The 20,460-nt window shown below is 36.4% G+C and overlaps 1 protein-coding gene across 1 annotated transcript in view; it reads left to right on the top strand.

Moving 5' to 3' along the window:
• Positions 1-20,460, top strand: part of CAPN14 (calpain 14) — a 146,443-nt gene that overhangs the window by 34,208 nt on the left and 91,775 nt on the right. Inside the window, exons 12-20 of the mRNA XM_051973588.1 lie at positions 52-248; positions 725-761; positions 2,330-2,386; positions 4,799-4,856; positions 7,861-7,925; positions 8,972-9,040; positions 10,731-10,809; positions 14,152-14,268; positions 17,155-17,210. Of these exons, the coding sequence (XP_051829548.1) occupies positions 52-248; positions 725-761; positions 2,330-2,386; positions 4,799-4,856; positions 7,861-7,925; positions 8,972-9,040; positions 10,731-10,809; positions 14,152-14,268; positions 17,155-17,210 (735 nt within the window). The remainder of the gene's footprint in view (positions 1-51; positions 249-724; positions 762-2,329; positions 2,387-4,798; positions 4,857-7,860; positions 7,926-8,971; positions 9,041-10,730; positions 10,810-14,151; positions 14,269-17,154; positions 17,211-20,460) is intronic.

The following is a 20,460-nucleotide window of genomic DNA, read 5'->3' as shown; positions in this document are numbered from 1 at the left end:
TATAATTGCTTTATCTGGATTGTTCCTCTTTTCATTCAGCAGCTTTGGAAGGGCAACCATCGGCTACCCCAGGAGTTCTTCCAGCGAACCACGCCATTGTTCATTCCCAGAGACTTTCAGACAGAACGGGAAGTGAGCTATGAGTTTTCCCTGGAGCCAGATACTTACCTCATTGTTCCCTGTACCTCTGAGCCTTGGCAGGAATCTGAATTCATCCTAAGAGTCTTTTCCAGGAAGCATGCCTTATAGTAAGGAAGCCACATGGTCTCTTTAGTGATGGAGATGAATGGAGGGGAATAGAATAGACAGCATAAGCAGGATGGAGAAGAAGCTAGTGACAAAGGAGGCATGGGATGACTCATGGATTTATACCCACTAGTATGTGGTCCCTTGAATGTAACAAGCCTCCAGTAAATACATTGATTCTTCAATTGAAATGTAGGTCTTAAAAAAAATTATAAAAGTTACAAGGACTTCACCACAGGTCCTTGAAATTATAAATCAAAAATTTAGATTAGAAAAGAAGGAAGAAGGGAATCTGCTATTAGATTAAAAGCCATTGAAAAATAAAGGAAAGAAAGATTAGAGTGAGGGGGATATATAAGTGGCAACTGTCCACAGGAGGCAGAAGATGGAAGAAGAAATGGGAGAAGAGAGATGATCAATCAAAAAATGTTCTCTTTCCTACAATGTCGCTGAATACATCATGTTTTTCTTTTGTCAGTGAAATGGGCAGTAATTTCAGCTTTATTCTCCCTAAGGTGAGTTGATAGGAGGGAGTTTGAATCTCTTTTACTGTTTCCAGTTTTAGAGAGGACTTCCTCACTTTGCTGTGCATTACACACCAACTGTGCCATACTGACTAGTAGCCATCTATCTCTGAGCAGACACTGAGAAGGATGGTAGCTGGACTGTGTACCTCAGGGGAGGTATGTCTGATTTCAATATCTTTTCAAACCAGCTCAGTCTTCAGCATCCAGGTGGGGAATGAGCTAAGTGTCTTGGTTTTTCTCTTTCATCTCTTTATAGTCTATTTCTACCATTTCACTCATTAATAGGTTCAAGGAAAGAGAAGGTACAAACTACAACGGTTTGGATACTTTTCAGTATCTATGGGGGAAATGAGCATTATTAAATGCTTACTATGTGCCAGGTACTATTGTAAAGTGTTTTTAAAATAGTGTCTCATTTCTACCAAGGTAGAAGAATTATTAAAAGAAATGCTTGAAAGTCATATATTAACTGAAATTTTTATTTCATATTTGAGTTTAGAATCACAGAAAGAGCTATAAGGGACCTTAAGGATCATAAATCTAGAATGATCAAGGGTTTAGTTCAAAGTCACATAAACAGCTGGCAATAGAATCTGGATCAGTTAGTTGAACCTACTCATTTTCAAATGAATAGACCAAAACCCAGGGAAGTAAAATAACTATCCTGAAGTCACGCAGCAAATTATTGGCAGAGTTGGAACTAGATCCTATGCCTCTTGATTTTTAGTCCAATGCATTTCATTTATTTATCTGTTTTTCTGTAATTCTATTACCACAGATAATAAAAAACCAGGTATACCAACATATTTTCCCCCTAAAAAAACAAAATGCTTTCCAAACTTTCTTTGTAGATATTTTTGGGAGCATTCATTCTTGTATACAGATGGAAAAACTGAGGGCTAAAAAATGATCAGCCTGGATGAGTCAATATTAGTTAGCCCTCTAGACCAGAAATCCAATCCCAAGTCTTATGTTGTCTCTTTGTATGATTAGCAGAAAGAAAAGGGGATTTAGAATGAGAAAATTTCAGTTCAAATTCTATCTATGTAAATCATTCAAACTCTTGGAGTCTCAGTTTCTTCATTTGAAAAAATGAAGGGGTGAGGCTACTTGAACTTAAGTGTCTCTTTTATGTATATCATTCATGACAGTATGATCATGGGGATCCCCCAACAAAGCTGTCAGTGCAATGATGTAGTTCACAAGGGCAGAGTCCTAAACCAAATGTGTGAATGCAGCAGGTGACCAACTGAATCAGTAGAAAGACTAACTCTTAACTTTTCAGTAAAAAAAAAATAAAACTAAGACTAAATAAAAGATTGAACAAGGAATAAAATTAGAAAGGATTTTGAATAGGTCAACTGCCAACCCTCTTTTTCTCTCATACATAGAGATGATTGGCAGTTCTGAGGAAAAACTAATACTTCTGTCTCTCAGGACTTCTTCCCCGTATTTCCAAGCATAAAGTTGATGCAAAAGATAAGTAGCACCTAGAACTGGTAAGGAATTATATACACTGTAAATAAATGAGCCCCTTTTCACATTTCTTCCCACAGGAGATAGTTGACAAATATGAAGGAGAGGAGGAATTCTTCACCAAATTATTTGAAAAAGTAAGTGGACATCTGTTGTGATACAAGAACCACCTACCAGTGGCTGCTGGAGGTCTAACTCAGACCTGTAGAATGGATCTCTTCATGTGAGATGATGATGGATGATGATGGATGATGATGGATGATGGATGATGGATGATGATGGATGATGATGGATAATGGATAATGGATAATGGATAATGGATAATGGATAATGGATAATGGATAATGGATAATGGATAATGGATAATGGATAATGGATAATGAGAGGCAGTTGCCTTCTCTGACCTCTCTCCTCTTCCCTCTGCCTCCAATTTATTTCATTCCCAATCCACAAGGAACACCTGCATCAGCAAAGGCTGCTTTGCAACTCCTTCAGATGTTATGATTCACAGCTGTGGAGGCTCTCAGAGAACTGACTGTGGATGGACAAAGGGAACAACAGGGCAGAAATTACTATTCTTTCTAAATTATATCCTTGACCCCCCACATATAAGCTAGGCTCACTTACCTTCTCCCAACTTTTTACTTTAGAAGGAAAGGTATAAGATTAGGGTTTGTTAACTTGAGGTAGGTGAACTTTTTTTGAAAATATTTTAAAAATACATATAGTTAAATATAAATATATTTTTAAAAACATTTTTGGCAACTATATCTCAATACAGTTGGTTTTCTTTCTAATCTTATGTATTTTTAATGCATTTAAAATATCATTCTGGGAAGGGGTCCAGAGCTTCAATAATAACTCTCTGGTTATTTATCAGATCACTTTGGCCCCTGAGGAGATGAACCATGATAGGGCATTCTCCATAGAGAAGAAAATCTATTAACAAGCATTTATTTAGCCTCTGCTATATTCCAGGCACTGTGCTAAATATTGGAAATATAAATACAAAAATGAGGCCTTCACTGGAGCTTACATACAATCATTTGACAGTTAAGAATCATACTCTTCTAGGATGGGATTCTAGCACTGACATGCCCTGGGGAATCAGGAGTACACAGCAAAAATGTAGATGCACTAAATATAATCTTTGCTCATTTGGCCATTAGCAGAGTTACCTAGTTCCAAGAATCCTACAATAGGCAACCTGGGAAAGGAAATAGCTGTGAAAATCTGATATGTCATTAACTACAGAGAAGCTAAATTTGATTAGGAGAAGGATGGTTAAGAATTCTGCAAGACTGTAACCTAGTATTTAAGGATTGTCATCCTAACTGAAAGGTTCATGAATCTCTTTCTTAGGTTATTAACACAATAGGGTCCTTTTAACCATAGGATCTTAGATTTAAATGTACAACTTATTCATCTTCTATTCAGATATTGATTTGCCTTTGGCATTTCACTAAATTAATTCCAAAGAACCAGACCTGAAGCTTCACCTTTTATTTACAGTGAATTTTCTCTGTCTTCCCTAAAGCTTTCCAGCTCTAGGCTGTCTGCACTTGATTTATAATATAACCCCTTGGTTTTTTAATGTAATTTTATTTTTTTAATTAAAAAATCTATTTTCTCTCTCACAAACGTGTCTCCCCATTCTTCTCTCCCTCCTTTCCCCAAAACAAAGAAAGAAGAAAAACAAAACCCTTGTAACAAATAACCAGAGTCAAGCCCACATTAGTTATGTCCAAAATGTTTGTGTCTCATTTTGCACTCTGAGTCTATTACCTCTCTATCAAGAGGTAGGTAGCCTACTTTATCACTGGTAACAGGACTTTTGTAAAAATCCTAACTCCAGATTTCATTATCACTCCAACCATAAGTTTGTTGCTTCTTTTACTGTAACAAAAAAGCTTAGCCAAACAGGTGCTATTCTTGTTCAGGTGTTTGCTCTTGAGTATCAAAGAGTTCCTGTTTAGAAAAGACCTTGAAACTGTACTGAATAGAGACTGGAAGGGAAGATTCCAGTTTTCAAGAGTTTATATTGACACAGGATAACTGATTGTGAGGTCCCAGAAGTCAAATCTGATCCAACTAAGTATCTATTAAGAACCTTTTACTTCAAAGTACTGTTCGAGGCACTAAGAACACAAATTTTAAAAAAAGAAAAAATAATAATTTTTGCTTCAGGGAAATTACATTCTATTGGAGGAGTAAAATTTGGATGCAAGTATACATATGATAATTTTCAAAGAAGAAAGTGAATGCTAACAGCTAAAAGGGGTGGATCAAGAAAGACTTGCCATTGTAGAGGAACAGAACCTTGAAGAGAGACAGGGATCTTTAAGAGGTATTTGTGAGGAGGGACTACAGAGAGGATGGAGGTGGAGGGCTATGTTTTGGGAACAGCAAACAGACTAATAGCATTCATAATGGAGAATATAATGAGCCAGGAAAGGTATACTGGAGTCACTTAGGTTTTTTATTGCTTTATGTTCTACCTTCACTAATGATAAATAACTCATCCTCTTATCTTTTGTCCCTCCTTTCAGTGCCCAGAAATAAATGCAATTCAATTGCAGAAGATTCTGAATAACATGACCTGGATGTGTAAGTGTTTCAAACTCTTTCTGTGTGAAGACACAAGAGTTCTAGCTTCCATGAATTTCTAACTTGGAATTTTCCTCTAGGGTGGTGGAATGTCATCCTTTGACCTCATTATGTTGACTTGAGCACACACCAGAATCATACACTGGCCCAACAATAAATGCATTCATTCCTAGAATCACAGAAGCTCAAGATGGAAGAGAACTCAGAGCACATCTAGTTCAACCCATTCCCAAGCTAGAATCTCCTCTACAACATATATGATGTATAAATGTCTTAGTGCAATTTCCTGCATTAAGACTTTTAGAATACCCTGTATGATCCCACTAGAAGACCTCTGGGGATTGAATACTCCTGTGCAATACAGGTAGTCCATTTTATTTTGAGATAGCTCTCTCTATTAGAAAGCTTTTCCTTGTGTTAAGCTTAAATCTGCCTTTCTATAATTCCCATACTTTGATTAATGTAATTCCCAGGCTTTCTGGGAACAAATTTAATCCTTTTCCGTGTGATTTACAATTTTGAGACAACTATCACATATACCTTAAATCTTATCTTTTTCAGACTAGATATTATATAGATTTGAATATGGATATAAACATATTAATATTCATATAAAGTATATATGCATACATTATCTGTGCACATATATATAATATGTAATGTTTATGTATGTATATCTAGTTCCCTCCATCAAACTTTATACCACTAATCTGTATCAGTCATCTTCCTCTGGATAGGCTTTTGTTTGTCAATGATGTTCAGCATGTAATAAAAGATTGAAAGTTGACTGGCATCCCGAGATTTGTAGTTCAGAGAGAAAAGCATTCTCTTCTCAGAGTTCTTTGTTTGGAATCCAAATGCAGGAATTTACATTTTTTCCAAATTAAACTTCATCTTATTAGACTTAATCCATTGTGCTAGTATATCAAAATCTTTTTAAAAATTCTAATTCTCTAGCTTTACGTCATCTGAAAATGTTGTAAGCATGTCTATGTCAGAGCCCAAAGCATTACAAAAAATGTGAGCAGAGCAGGTCAACAAAAGATCACTGCAACCCTCCATAAGAATAAGAGATACCCTTCCAGGTTGGCATCAATCTATAAATTCTATTTAGTGGGTCTTCTTGCTCAATGAGTTTCAAACATACTTAACTGTGTTATTTTCAAGCAGTGTTGGAAATATTTACTTGCTTCCTTAGCTAGGATATGTAAATATTTGGATAGATGAATTGTAAAGGATGATTATTTTGTTCATTTTACTGCTGTAGGAGATATTTCTGTGGGATGTATATGTTTTTTAAAATTGAATTGTGGAAATAAGAGCTGGCTGGTTAAAGAAGTCTGGGTGGACTGATAAAGTTTTAATATTTATATGCAAGGCTAAATAATAGGGGAGTATTCCCCCTCACAGTTTATGCCAACAAGTAAAAACTCAAGGCATTCCTTTATTTCCTCTGTCTTCCAGTACTTATGGGAAATGAGCTTTGGGATTGCATTGACTGTATCCTGAGAATTATTGAATGGTGCTTGTTCAAAAGGGACTGCTATATATGACTAAAAAGTCCAAAATGTGACTTAACTGATTTTGCCCCAAGTTCCTTTTAAATCAGACAGTACACAAATGAAGTTATTTTATTACTATTATCATAAATTATAATAACTATTAATATTATTAAATAATAATAATAATATATCATTAACTTAGATAACATATTTCTAAGGGTAATCCTGTGTTCTTGAAAACTATGTAATGCTTTGGAAATATATGTATTATCCTACATTTAATTTAGTTATTTCAGATAAAAATATATGATGGTGGTATTCCAGTCTGATAACTGTTCATATTTTTGAAATCTAGGGATTTTAGTTGGCTACAAACTTACAATGAGCCATCAGTGGGATGAAAATGCTAAAAAATGTTACTGTCCCAACTATAAGAGACAGATTGGTCATAGAGTCAGGAATTCTGAGTTGAAATGCCAGTTTTGGCGCTTACAGAGCTATGTAACCAGGGCAAGTCACCTTACTGAGACTCAGTTTCCTCATCTACAAAAGGAGGATAATAACAATATTATGCTCATATTAAATGCTTTTTTAAGGCTGATGTGAGAAAAGTGCTTTGTCAGGTCCTAACATTCTATAGAAATTTGAGTTATTTTGATAATATTTATAATATTAATTATATGCTGAATGGATCAAGCCATATTTGGACTAATATACTCAATTTCTGTTTGCCATATTTTAAAAGATTTACAGTGAACTAGAATGTGTTCAGAAAGAGTGACCAGGGTAATGAGATATTTAAAAACCTTGTCTTCCTTGCTTTTTTTCCAGGATCTACTCAGGTCCACCATTACTCAATCAACCAATCAATATATATTAATATTTATCATGCCAGACATTATGCTAAGCCTTTTTGCTCTTTCAATGACCTCATCATAGTAGCTGTCATTTATAGAGTGTTTTAAAGTTTTCAAAGTATTCTGCCCATTACATCACACTCACTACTTTGCAAGGTAAATCCTACAAGGATTATCCAATCCAAACAATACAATTTATAGATGGGAAAGTAGAATTTCATAAGACTTAAATAACTTGCCTATGGTCACACAATTACTTAGTATTAGAGCTGAAACTTGAGCCTAAGTTTTCCTGATTCCAAGACCAGTATTTTCCCAATAATATTCTCAACGAACTGCTACTAAATCAATAATTCTAACTCTCTGTTGTCTGTTTTACCCCAGATAGTAACAAAGCTGCTGGTAATTTATCCAGACTGTCTGGTTATCACACACAAGGAGACTATCCTCCCTGGATACTGCTTTTTCTTCTTACTATCAGATCTAATTCCTCTCATCCCAATTTCCCCCTTATATTCATTCATTTAAGTGACCAGGACACAATTACCTTACTAGAGTGTCAAAGGGAGTGGCTTCTTGAGGTCCAGCACTGTGGAAACCAGACCCAAGAGGAACCTTATGTAAATTCTCTCCATTTCTTTGCAGACCTGTCCAATCCGCAGCCCACCTTCAGTATGGATGCTTGCCTAGGGATTCTGGCGCTGCTTGATGTATCTTTTCCAGTTTTAGGGGATGGAGGAGGAAGGAGAAGGGAACACTAATCTCAATTTTCAAGGATTCTTCAAAGCTCTGAGACAGCCAGGAGTAATGACCCAGGATTCAATCTGTAGTCTTTCTGTGATTCCTCTCTTTTACAGATTAGGTGAAGAGGGCCCAGAGAAATTACCCACCATAGAGAGAGAAGGCCACTGGAATGACAAGATCTGAGAGTATGAAGGAAGCTTTAAAATCATCTAATGCAACTTCCTCATTCTTCTTGTGAGGAAACAAGCATCTGTCTTCCCCAAGATTCTTCATTTGAGGATAGAGCACCAAAGTGGAGTCAGGAAACCTACACTGTAATTCCTGCTTCAGACACTTAGTAAAAATGTAATTATGATCAAGCCACTTGACTTCCCAGTGCCTCAATTTCTTCATCTGTAAAAATGAAATCAATACCTGAACTATCTGCCTCATGAAGTTGTTGTGAAGATCAAATGCATTAACATGTGTAATGTTCTTTGCAAGACTTAAAGTGCTTGCAGGTAATATTATTAAGAGGAAAAGTAGCATAAGAAATAGAATCCTGGACTCTGGAATATGGAAGACCAAATTCTGTTTTTGGCACTTACTTTGTGACACTGGACAAGTCACTTCACTTTTGCTGAACCTCAATAATCCTGATGTGTAAAATAGGGATATTCATATCCTTTATATCCTGGGCACTGAGGAAAAAATAAAATAGTCTCTGGCTTTGAGAATCTTACATTCTATTAGAAGGAAACAACATGTATATGCAGGCAAAGATAAAGTATATACTTTATATATGTATGTACATATGTAGATACATAAACATATATAAACATGTGTAAAAGTACATATAAGACCTAAAAAATTAATACAAAATAATTTGGAGAGAAGGCACTAGCAGCTAGGAAGATCAAGGAGAGGAGGAGTTTGAACTAAGCTTTGAAGGAAACCACAGAATAATACAGTGTCTGGAAAGTTCCATTGTTTTATTTTGACTTGTCACTATTGACCTTGACTCTTAATGAAGCTTAATGCCACAGGGACTGTGGGTATTCAGGAATTCAGGTACCTGTGGAAGCGACTGTTGATCTATCAGGTAAAAACAAATCTTAACCAAAGTGAATTTTCTGATTTTACTGTTACTGTGGTTGAAATATTTAACATTGATTGAGTCTCCCTAGACTCAATATTTCTGCCATATAAAAAGATGGCACCCATTCTTAGAGGTTGTTTTGAATATTAAAACGAGCATTGAATTGTTTATCAGGAAACTTGGGATCCATCTAGACCTGATACTACCATTATAGTAATTTTGTGACCTCCAGGAAATCACTTGATTTTTTTGATTCTTAGATCCTTTATCCAGAAGAAAAAAGGAAGAGTGTCTAGATGATCCCCAAGGCAGAGTTCTTCCAGCATGAATATTTTACGACTCAGTTCTATTGCACTGAAGAATGGTGGTCAAAAGCAGTATTCTAAAAATGACCTTCCATCATTCCATTATCCTAGGAAATGGGACCTCAGACAAATTGAGTAATTTGGTTCTCATGGATGCTTCTAGTGATTCCAGTGAATTTTAGAGATAAGTCTTTAACACAGTAGTACTTGTGAAAAAGATAAGGGTGCAAGGAGATTAAAGCAGAAAGAAAAACCTTAGGAAAAATATTTATAATGGCACTTCTTTTTAGTATAAAGGAACCAAAAACAAAGTAGAAACTGTTCATTTGAGGAATGGCTAAGTAAATTGTGACACATGGATGTAATGCACTGTGTTTCAAGAAACAATGAATATGAATCCAGAAAAACATGGCAAGACTTGTAGGAACTGAGCAGCAAAGTGAAGTAAGGAGAATTAGGAGAACAATATATAATAACTACCATGTGGGAAGAACAATAGCAATGAGATGGAAACAAATGCCATATAATTCTAAAGATCAAACCTGGCCCTGAAAAAGAAATAGAAAAATGCAAGTCCTTTCCTTTTTTGCAGATATGGGGAATTATGGATATGGGCCGCTACATACACTATTCCATTTTGTTGATATACTTTGGTGAACTGCTTTTTCCTCCTCTTTTTTATTCTCTGTTATAATGGATAGTTGTCTGGAGAAGAAAGAAGATTAAGAGATATCTAAAAATAAAGGTTATATAAAAGCAAAAGTTATTAATAAAAAAAGATCAAGTTAAGGGCTCAGAAACTGTATTCTAGGAGAATTTGATGAAGGAAGTGGGCTATATTTGCTCTGGAGACTACTGGAAAAAAAATAACTGTCTTCAAAGGGTATGTGGAGGTGAATTTGTTCAGTGTGGCTCCAGAGGGAGGAAATCAAACTAATAGAGGGAAAATCAGGAAGCAGATTTCTGGTCTCCTTAAAAAAAAAAAAAAGCTTTTTCATAATGAATGTAGTCCCAAAATGAATCAGTCATGCCATTTTGTTTAGAATTAGAGTGAAAAACAAACAAATCCTTGATGATGATCAAATCTAATCTTGGTTCATGGATGAGGAAAAAGAGACACAGAGTTGTAAAGAGATTTATCCCAAATCACTTGGGTCATAATTGTCAAAGCCAGGATTTAAAATGCAGGGCTTCCAACTCTAAATTCAGCATTTCTACCATTGTTCTTTGACCAATGTCAAGCTACAGAGGTCTACAGCACCAATAAGCATCTCTCCGTGGTGCTATAGAAGGAATTTCTGCATGGGGTGAGGTTAGACTGGAGGACTTCCAAGGTACATTCCAACTCTCAAATCTAATGATTCTGCTGTGATTTTGGTTATACACAGGAAGTTTTCCACAAACAAGACAAACACTACTCAGGATTCCTGGAATCAGGGCAACTGCGGGCTGCTGCTCAGGAAGCTGGTGAGTTCTAGTAAGATTAATTTTTTTTTCTAGACGTTATCGATTCCAGCAGCATCCAAGAAAGGCCCAGGAGGAACAGTTTGTAGACTGGTAGATGTGATGCTCTTATCTTCAAGGCTGTTCCATAAATCCAGAGGACTCAGTAAAGGCAGATATATTCAATCAGGAAAAATTCATGCTGTCAGAATTCACTGTGCAAAAATAGAATGTCATTTTCCTATTGGCTCTGTTAAATCTAAAACAACAAACTCTTTGGGGAAAGGATTTAATGCAAGAAATATTTATTAAGAATTTACTAAGCATAAGGCACTCTATTAATCTCAGCTTATATGCCGATATAATATATTAAGATAAATAAATAACATTTGAGCAGGTAGTACCTGACAAGAGTTTCAAAGAAAAGTAAATATTGTAAGAGGCAAACCTGTGAAGGGAGTATATCCCTAGCATGAGACATAGTCTGTGGGAAGGACAGAAGTAAGAGGTAGAATGCTAGGTTCTTACAGAACTTGGTTGGATTGAAAAATGTTTGAAGGAGAGGAGTACCTAAATGAACCTGGAAAGTAGGAGTCAGATTGTGCATCACCTTAATAGCCCCTATTTTACTTTAGGGCAGCTAGGTGGTGCAGTGGATAAAGCACTGGAGTCAGGGACACTCATCTTCCCAAGTTCAAATCCAGCCTCAGATGCTTCTTAGCAATGTGGCCCTGGGTAGGTCATTTAACTCTGTTTACCTCAGTTCTTCATCCTTTAAAATGATCTGGAGAAGGAAAGGGCAAACTACTTTAGTATCTCTGCCCAGAAAACCTCCCAAATAGGGTCATGAAGAGTTAGAAATGACTCCAAAAAATTTTTCTTCTAGAGACAATAGTGAGCCCCTGAAGACTTTTGACAGCCATGTGGTTAGAACAATGCTTTTGTACCATTAATTTGGCAGTGCAAGATGGATTAAAAAGAGGGAGAGACTGTAAGGAGACCAAAATGAAGTAATTGTAATAATATTGTAATAATTGTATTAATATAGGTGAGATGTGATGATGACACTATTATGGCCTCTGTGCTTTCTCTGCATTTCAACGATCTCATCAGTTCCTATAGATTTAATTATCAGTTCTACATAGATGCCTCCTAGATCTATCCAGTCCTAGTCTCTCTCTTAGATTCCATTCCATCTTCAATCCACTTTAATTGCATGGCCCTCAGGCATGTTAAACTCAACATGTCCAAAGCATAACTCATTTCTCCACTCCTCCCAACCCAAACAACATCTTCTTCCTAACGTCCCCATTTCTGGTTAGTGAATCATTATCTTTCCAGGCTTCCAGATTCAAATCTTAGAGTCATCCTTGATTCCCCACCACACTCCTATCCAACTAGTTGCCAAGTGTTGTTGATTCTGCCCACACAACCTCTTACATATCATCCCTTTTTCCTGTTTTTGCTACAGCCCCCTCTCCCTTCCCTCTTCAGTACTTTATCACTGATCAACAGGAATATGATTGCAATTATTTCCTAATTGCTCTTCTTATTTCAAGTCTTTTGCTTTTCCAATTGTCCACACAGCTGCCAAAGGTATCTCCTGAAAGCATTAGTTTGAAAGCTCTAGCAGCTCCCTATGGCTTTCTGATAAAAAAACAAGTAAACAAAAAAAAAAAAAAACCTAATAATAATGATAATAGCTCACATTATATAGCACTTACTAAGTGCCAGTACAAATTCTTCTGTTTGGTTTTTCAAAAGAACAATGCAACTCTAGCCTCTAGTTTCAGACTTATTACCCATTACTCCCCCTCACACACTCTGTTTTAGCTACACGGGTCTATTTTCTGTTCTACTTGCTAGATCATACAATAAGCAGAGAAAAACTTGAGTTCATATACAGTCTTAGACACTTCCTATCTGTATGACCTTGGAAAGTCATTTCACTTCTATTTACCTCAGAATGTAAAATATGGTTACTGTAAGGATAAAGTGAGATAATATATGTAAAGTGGCACATAGTAAGTGCTTAATAAGTGTTGTTTTTTTCCCTGCATATCTCTCACTTCCATCTAAGAATCCCTGTTGTAGTTTTTGTAGTTGTTCAGTCATTCAGTTATGTGACCCTCGGGACTGCAGCCCAATCTCCCAAAGTCTGTCTAAGATCTTTCTTTCTTTCTTTCTTTCTTTCTTTCTTTCTTTCTTTCTTTCTTTCTTTCTTTCTTTCTTTCTTTCTTTCTTTCTTTCTTTCTTTTTGCATGGTACTATCTATCCATCTCATCCTTGCTGTGCTCTTTTCCTTTTGGCTTCAATCTCCCAATATCAGAGTCTTTTCCAATGACTCCCAATTTCTCTTTATGTGGCCAAAGAATTATTTCAGCTTTACTTAGAATCCCTACTTTTTTTCACCACCGAGTCAAACATCTCCTAAATGAAATATTTCCTAGTTCCAATGGCAACGGGGATCTTCTCTTGCTCCTGAACCTGCTTTGCATTGACTTTGTATGTATTTTGCATTTTTCAGTCTATACATTAAGTTCCCCAATAGAATGTAAGCTCCTTGAGAGCAGCTCTTGGAAATTGGGAGGAAATGAAAGAGAACAATATGAACTGAATCTAGGAAGGGAATAAGAGTTGCTGTTCAATTGTTTCTGACTCTCCAGGCTAATGTTGCCCATTGGGGTTTCCTGGCAAAGATACTGAAGTAGTTTGCCATTTCCTTCTCTAGGGGATTAAGAAAACAGAGTTTACATGGACTGGCTCAGGGTCTCAGCGCTACGCCTGAGGGAAGATTTGAAGGCAGGTTTTCCTTATTCCAGGCCCAGCAGCTTCTTGGTAAAGAGAGTACAAGTTTTAGACTAACAGTCTCTGGTACTGACCACCTGTGGGCCCCTAATCTCTCTACCCCCCCATTTACCCAGCTGTAAAATGAGAAGGTTGAAATAAGTCACTTCAAGGTCTCTGACAGCTCAACATCTCAAAAATGAGTTTCATTTTTTGGGGGAGGAAGGGGGAAAGTTGTATTTCCAGTATCCTTTCCAGTAGCACAGAGACAGACCTAGACCAAGATCCCAGTAAACAATTTTTCTTTGATAGATGCAGGGAAGAGATGTCATAAAGATAGAAATCGAAGGGACAACTAACTAGATGGTATATTGTTTAGAGAAAGGATCTGTAGTCAAGATGATCTGAGTTTGCCTCACCCCCTATTCTCAGATAAAGCATTTAACCTCTTTATGACTCAATTTCCTCATCTCTAAAATGGGGATAATCATAGCACACACCTTACAGGGTAATTATAAAAATAATAAGAGTGTTTCATAAAAACTCTGTAAATGCTATTATTGTTGTTCCTTCCAAAAGGAATTTTACTCAGTGATGAGGTATGCAATCTGATGGCTATTCGATATGGCAACTCCAACAGGAAGATTGGCTTTGAGAACTTTGTCTACTTCATGCTCCGAGCTGAGAATGTGGAAGGTAATATGGGAGAGAAAGAAGGGAGGGGAGCTCAAAGTGGAGTGTTGGATATAAGATATAACAGAGAGAGCCGTTGTGAACAATGGGAATACTTACTCAAGATGTCCTTGCTGGACAACTAGCAAATTATTCCTGAATGGTTGTGTATATTTAATACTGACATGATCATTGGGGTAGGAAACATGTATAGTTTATAGGAGTAGTGTGATCTAGTGAATAGAGATCTGATCTGTGGTCAGCAAGTTCAGCTCAGTCATTTTTTAGTCCTACCTGACTCTGATTCAATTTGGAATTTTTTTGGCAAAGATACCATTTTCTTTTCCAGCTCATTGTATATATGGGAAAATTGAAGCAAATAGGGTGAGGTGACTTGTCTGGGATCACATATCTAGTGATTGTCTGAGGCCAGATTTGAATTTAGGAAGATTATTCTTCCTGACTTCAGGCCCAACCAAGCTACCCTGTGGTCAGCTTGATTGTAATTTGACCTCCGATGTTTATTTCTAAGCCATAATTGCCAAGTCATTTAATTTCAATTTTTTCACCTATAAAATGAAGGATAAAAATAGCAATATCCTCAAAAATTTGTTGTGAGATTGATACAAGGTAATTAATGCAAAGAGTTTTGCAAACTTGAAAATGTTCTACAGAAATCAATGTTATAGTTGAACTTGCTCTCCATTTTTAACACTAGGGTTTATCTAGTGACAAGGTACACAAAGGGGAAGGTATAGATGGATTTAAGGTGGTATAAAGTAGGGAAACATAATCTTGTTGTATTCTTTGGATTTAAAAAAAGATTTTGATAATTATATTTTATTATAGTTACTTTCCTTTAAAAACAAGCCTTTTATTTTATGCACCAAAAACATTATTCTGGGGAGTCCATAAGTTTCCTCAGACTACCAAAAAAGTCTATGACACAACAAAATATTGACAACTTTTGGGAGGAGGACTAAAGAATACTTTAATAGCCAAAGGTGCTCTCTCAATTCCTCGTGAAGAGTATTATCAACTCTCACTGATATTTTAGTACCTCATATGCTGTAAAACATCTCATATTCTTCAAGAGACACCTTGATGAGAACTATGATTTTATGTGCCTAGAATATATGACACATATAGACCTGGCTATTATAACTCTAATAAGACATAATGGGATAGAAAGATAAACTGAAATGAATCGTAATTCCTTAAGAGAAAAAGGTGACAATATGACAGAAGTTTAATTAATTAGAAGGGTCAGAATGGGAGGATATAAACTTGTAATTAAATGCTTATCTCTAACTATCTATTTGTTGATCTATCAATCTGCTTCATTTTCATAATTGATCTCATCAGGGCATATATCTAGAAATGGGATCTCTGGGCCAATTAAACATAGGGACATTTTAGTTACTTTATTAACATAATTCCAAATTGTTTTCTAAATTAGTTAGACCAACTGAGTACCTATTGATTATTTCCATCTATTGTCATTTTTTCCAATTTAGTAAGTATGAGATGAAATCCAAGAGTTATTTGATTTGCTTTCCCCTCATTAGCTATTTGGAAAAAAATGTTTAACATGCTGATTAATATGTCACAATTTTTCTTCTGGGAACTTCTTATTTATATTTTGTGACTACTTATTTGTTGGATAATGGATTTTCTTCTCATATATTTGAATTATTTCCATATATAGTTTGAATATCAAGCCATAATCAGAGTTATTTGAAGTAAATTTTTTTCTCCAATTATTTCCTTTTTATCCTATATTGGCATTCATTCTTTTTCTTTTTACTATTATATAAAAGCCATCATTCAATCCATAAAGATTTGTTAAATACCTGTTAAGCACTGTATTAAACACTGGGGATTCAAAAAAAAAGGCAAAGGACACTTCCTGCTTCAAGGAGCTTACAATCTAAGCACTATATCTCCTGCCCTCAAGGAACTTAAAATGTGCAGCACTACATCTGTGCTTGTAGCTCCCAAAAAAGAAGGAATTCCAAAAGAGAACAGGGTCAATATGTGTCACGAGATCTGGAGAGTGGATCCCTTTGCTGATTTTCTGAGACACACTCTTCACATTCTTTGTATGTCCCAAAGGGGAGGCTGTTGCATTATCCCAAATCTCTCCTCATCCCATTCATCTTTGCAATTCTTCCCTTGGAGGCTTGTACTATCTTGATTGCATGAGCATAAAACATACATAATCCATTCCATCTAGCCAACCCTATCCCGATTTCACATTCCACATCCATTCAATGTCTTTTCTTCATCTTGTTACCACAGACTTATCCTGAACCCTTTACTCTATCACTTTCTATTTCCTGTTTTGGGAAGTGTAATCAAATCAGTGTTTCTATTGCTATTGGAAAATATGTGGTAATCAATTACCTTATGATTCCAGGCACCATCCCTGTGGTTTCCCAAGCCAACATATCCATCTGTCTCCAGCATTCTCTTACATATCCCTTCCTCCCTTTAGAATGTAAGTTCCTTAAAGGCAGGAATTATATTACTTTTGTATCTGTATTCTTAGTACTGACACAATACTTGCCAAATAAAAAAGCTCTTTCTAAATGTTTTTTCATTTCATTCATCCATTTATCCATCAACCCATCAATTCAGTGTTTGGACTGGAATGCCAGAAACATCAAAGACAGTGGAAAGATGGATAGAGTTTTCTTCTTATCATCACATCCTGGAGGGAATATCCCTTTTCAAGTGAAGGGAAAGAAAAACATACTTTTCACTCATGAGGCAAAATAAGAAGGAGATGAAATAATTAATCCAAGTGTACCTGATTTCTAATACCCACTTTCCAAGGCAAATTTTAGTATTAGAATTCTACCATCATTAAGCTCTACTGTTTTTTGTTTGTTTTTTGCTTTTGCACAGGTGCCTTTCAAAATGTGACCCAGGATAACAAAGGAATATATCTTCTGAAGTCAGAGGTAAGAAATTTCCTAATTAAGCTATTCCCAACTGTTCATCCTAGATTGAAATTACTATGGGAGAAAAGTGTCTTCTGGGACCCCTTTGAATTAGGAAAACTTGATGACTAATACCAAATGCTAGCTCTTCCCCTTCTACCAACCCTTAAACTTACTTAAAATAGAGAGAACACACCTCATTTCCTGGGGAATTATCTTAGTCCCTGCCTATTGAATCATTGTTCTCATTGCCTGGGATGTCTAAAGACCAAAACTGAAAAGTGAGATTCTGCATGATTTTAACTGGTTTTATAGGGCCAGGAAGACTTCATGGAACCCCAAGATATAGAAGGTTATAATGTTGACATCTTTTTTTTTCCTTTATGTAATTTAGCATTAATAGGGATTTTTTTTTTAAAAATAAGGAATCAACAAGCTCTTCTCAAACTAAGTGCTAGGACTTCTCTTCTCATCTATTATATGAAAAGTGACTCAGAATATTGAAAGGACTGGATTTTTGTCCCAGTCTCCAAACCAGTCCAAGTTCTGAATATAATATAACTATTAAAACCATAATGGACTGGGACAGTTGATAAATTTCTTTAACATTACTCCTTCATTTCCTGATCCCATTCCTATAGTTTTAAAGATGACCTTTTATTCCCCATCCCCATTTTTATAGAAATATACTGAAGGGAATTAGCAAGACATGAAGATATTTATATGGTCTACATCACAGACAGATAGGAAGAGAAATGCTAGGCTTCTGGAGATTAGGGAGCTGGTAACTACTTACCTGCTAAGAGAAACAGAATCAGGCAGTGTAGCATAGCAGTTATTTGGCTTCAGTCAGAAAGAATTGAGTTAAAGTTTTGCCTCTGACACATGTTGATTGTTTGTTTGATTCTGGAAATATCACCTCACACCTCAGTATCCCAGATAAATCTTCAAGATTGTAAATCTTTTCTGCATTGATAGGGAGGATTTCCTCCCCATTAGTTCCCTTTTCCAATGATAGGGCAAGACAAAAATAAACAGTCATTTTATCCTGAGCTTTCCTGTGGCCCTCTTGTTGTTTCATTATTAATAGCAATAAGAGTAAATACAATCATATTTCACAGAAGATGAGGAAATGTTTTTCATGAATATTGTTTCTTGCTATTGCTGTCATGCAGTGATCATAATTCATGTATATAAATCAATCAGTTGAATGCATCACCAACAAATATTCTTGATGTACAACCTTGGATTTCTAGCATCATCTGTATATCAAATTGAATTTTTAAAAAATTCACAAAATCAATCTGTATTTTAGCTGCCATCATTCATAGGTACCATATGGGTTGATCATATTTTAGATTGACTTTATCTTTAGTATAATAGGAGGTTTCCTGTTTGTGACTAATATGAAAATATTCAGAAAAATAGTCAACACTATAGCTAAAGAGTATGCTGAAATTAGAGTAGCCAGCTGACTCAGCACTAAGGGAACAGATAGCAGCAAAGTCCCCCAGGAGGGCTAAATTTGGTGTGAACTTGTAGTTACCTAACCCCATGCCCTTAATTTCCTCATCTGTAAAATGGGAGGGGGGTTAACTTGAGAAACTTGTAGGTTCTTTACAACTCAAAATTGATGGCCCAAAGGATTGGATGAATCTCTGAGGCTGGGAAAGGTTTCTAAGGAGGATTTTTCCTGAAATGTTCTTCCATGCACTAACTAGGAGAGAAACAAGTGGAAAGAATGATGTGAAGGAGAGACAGAGATAATTAATGTCAGAGAGAGACAGAGACAGAAGTGAAGGAAAGACAGACAGAAAAAAGAGAGAGAGAGATAGGGACTGAAAGATCGAGAGATACAGAATGACAGAGAGCCAGTCAGAGAAGGGGAAGAGAGAAGGAGGTGGGGAGGGAGAGAGACAGACAGAGATAGAGAAAGGGGGACAGACCTAGAGAGAGTGAGAGGGTAAGGAGGAAAGGAAGAAGGAACGGAAGGAGGGAGGGAGAGTTCTTTCCTCGTTCCCTTGGATGCCTGTTGCTTTATGACAATTCTTGGTACTATTGTCCTATGGCAAAGAGTCAGTATTTTTATTAGGCTGAAATCTCAGATGAGAAGGCCTTTCAGAGACAGTGAAAGTGGCATTTGTAATAATATACAGAGACCCTATGCATCATTAAATTGTTGTTGAATTGTAGTCCAACCCATTTAGGGTTTTCTTGGCAGAGATAAGGCAGAGGTTTGTCATTTCTTTCTCCAGCTCATTTTACAGATGAGGAAACTGAGAAAGAAAGTTAAGTGACTTGCCCAGGGTCACACAGCTAGAAAGTGTCTGAGGCTGGATTTGAACTCAGGAAGATGAATCTTTCTGACTCTGGGCCCAGTGCTCTATGCACTATGGCATCACCTAGCTTCCCTGATGCTTAACTACAAAACTATCCGTTAACTCCCCTTCCTAGAGGTATTTTAGGGATAGTGATCACAGAATTAGAGATTTTGAGTTATAAGGGATCCTAGAGACCATTAATCCAGTTCCTTCATTTTACAGATGAAAAAACTAAGTCCTAGAGAAAATCAATTAATCCTTTGTCACCCAAGTCACAGGTAGCAGTCAGGATTTGAAGTGAGATCCTCCATCTCCAAATCCAATGCTCTTGGGGATACCCTGCAACACTGAGCCACGCTCCCCATATTGTCATATTTTGGGTATGTGGGTAATTGTCATATCCTTTATAACTTCCATTATTTTCCAGTGGTTGATGATGACTCTGTACTGCTGAGAAGACTGCAATCTGACTGCGCCTACCTATGCCATGGATTCTACAGATTTTCTAGGGGTATCCCCATATGTAATAGAATCTACGCTTATCTCAGATTTGGAAATATCTAAGATTTTGTCAGTCAAAGTGAGTACTACCTCAAGCAATGCAAATCACAGCCCTTTCACGTTCAGTTACGTTCGCTGAAAACCTGATGGCCAACCTGGTCATGCTTCTCTGTATACTTAACTAGGCTGGCTCTTGTCTAACAGTCGTTGTCAGGATTATTTCTGTATGGATAAGGTGTACCAGAGCTTGCACTGTGCTGGAGTACTATTCAAGAATATTTAAAGCTCTTCAAGATCCAAGCCCCCATTTTGATTACACATCATTCTACTCTTCCCTCTCCCACTCCCCACACTTCAATTCAACCAAAGCAGTCTACCCTTCCACTTCTCACATCCTGCTTTTTGTGTAGGCTATCCTCTATGCTTGTAATGATTTAATTAACCCCTAT

This window comes from Antechinus flavipes, chromosome 2, assembly GCF_016432865.1.
Source record: "Antechinus flavipes isolate AdamAnt ecotype Samford, QLD, Australia chromosome 2, AdamAnt_v2, whole genome shotgun sequence".
NCBI lineage: Eukaryota > Metazoa > Chordata > Mammalia > Dasyuromorphia > Dasyuridae > Antechinus > Antechinus flavipes.
Note: the sequence above shows the minus strand (reverse complement) of the source record. Positions and strands in the feature narration are given on the sequence as shown.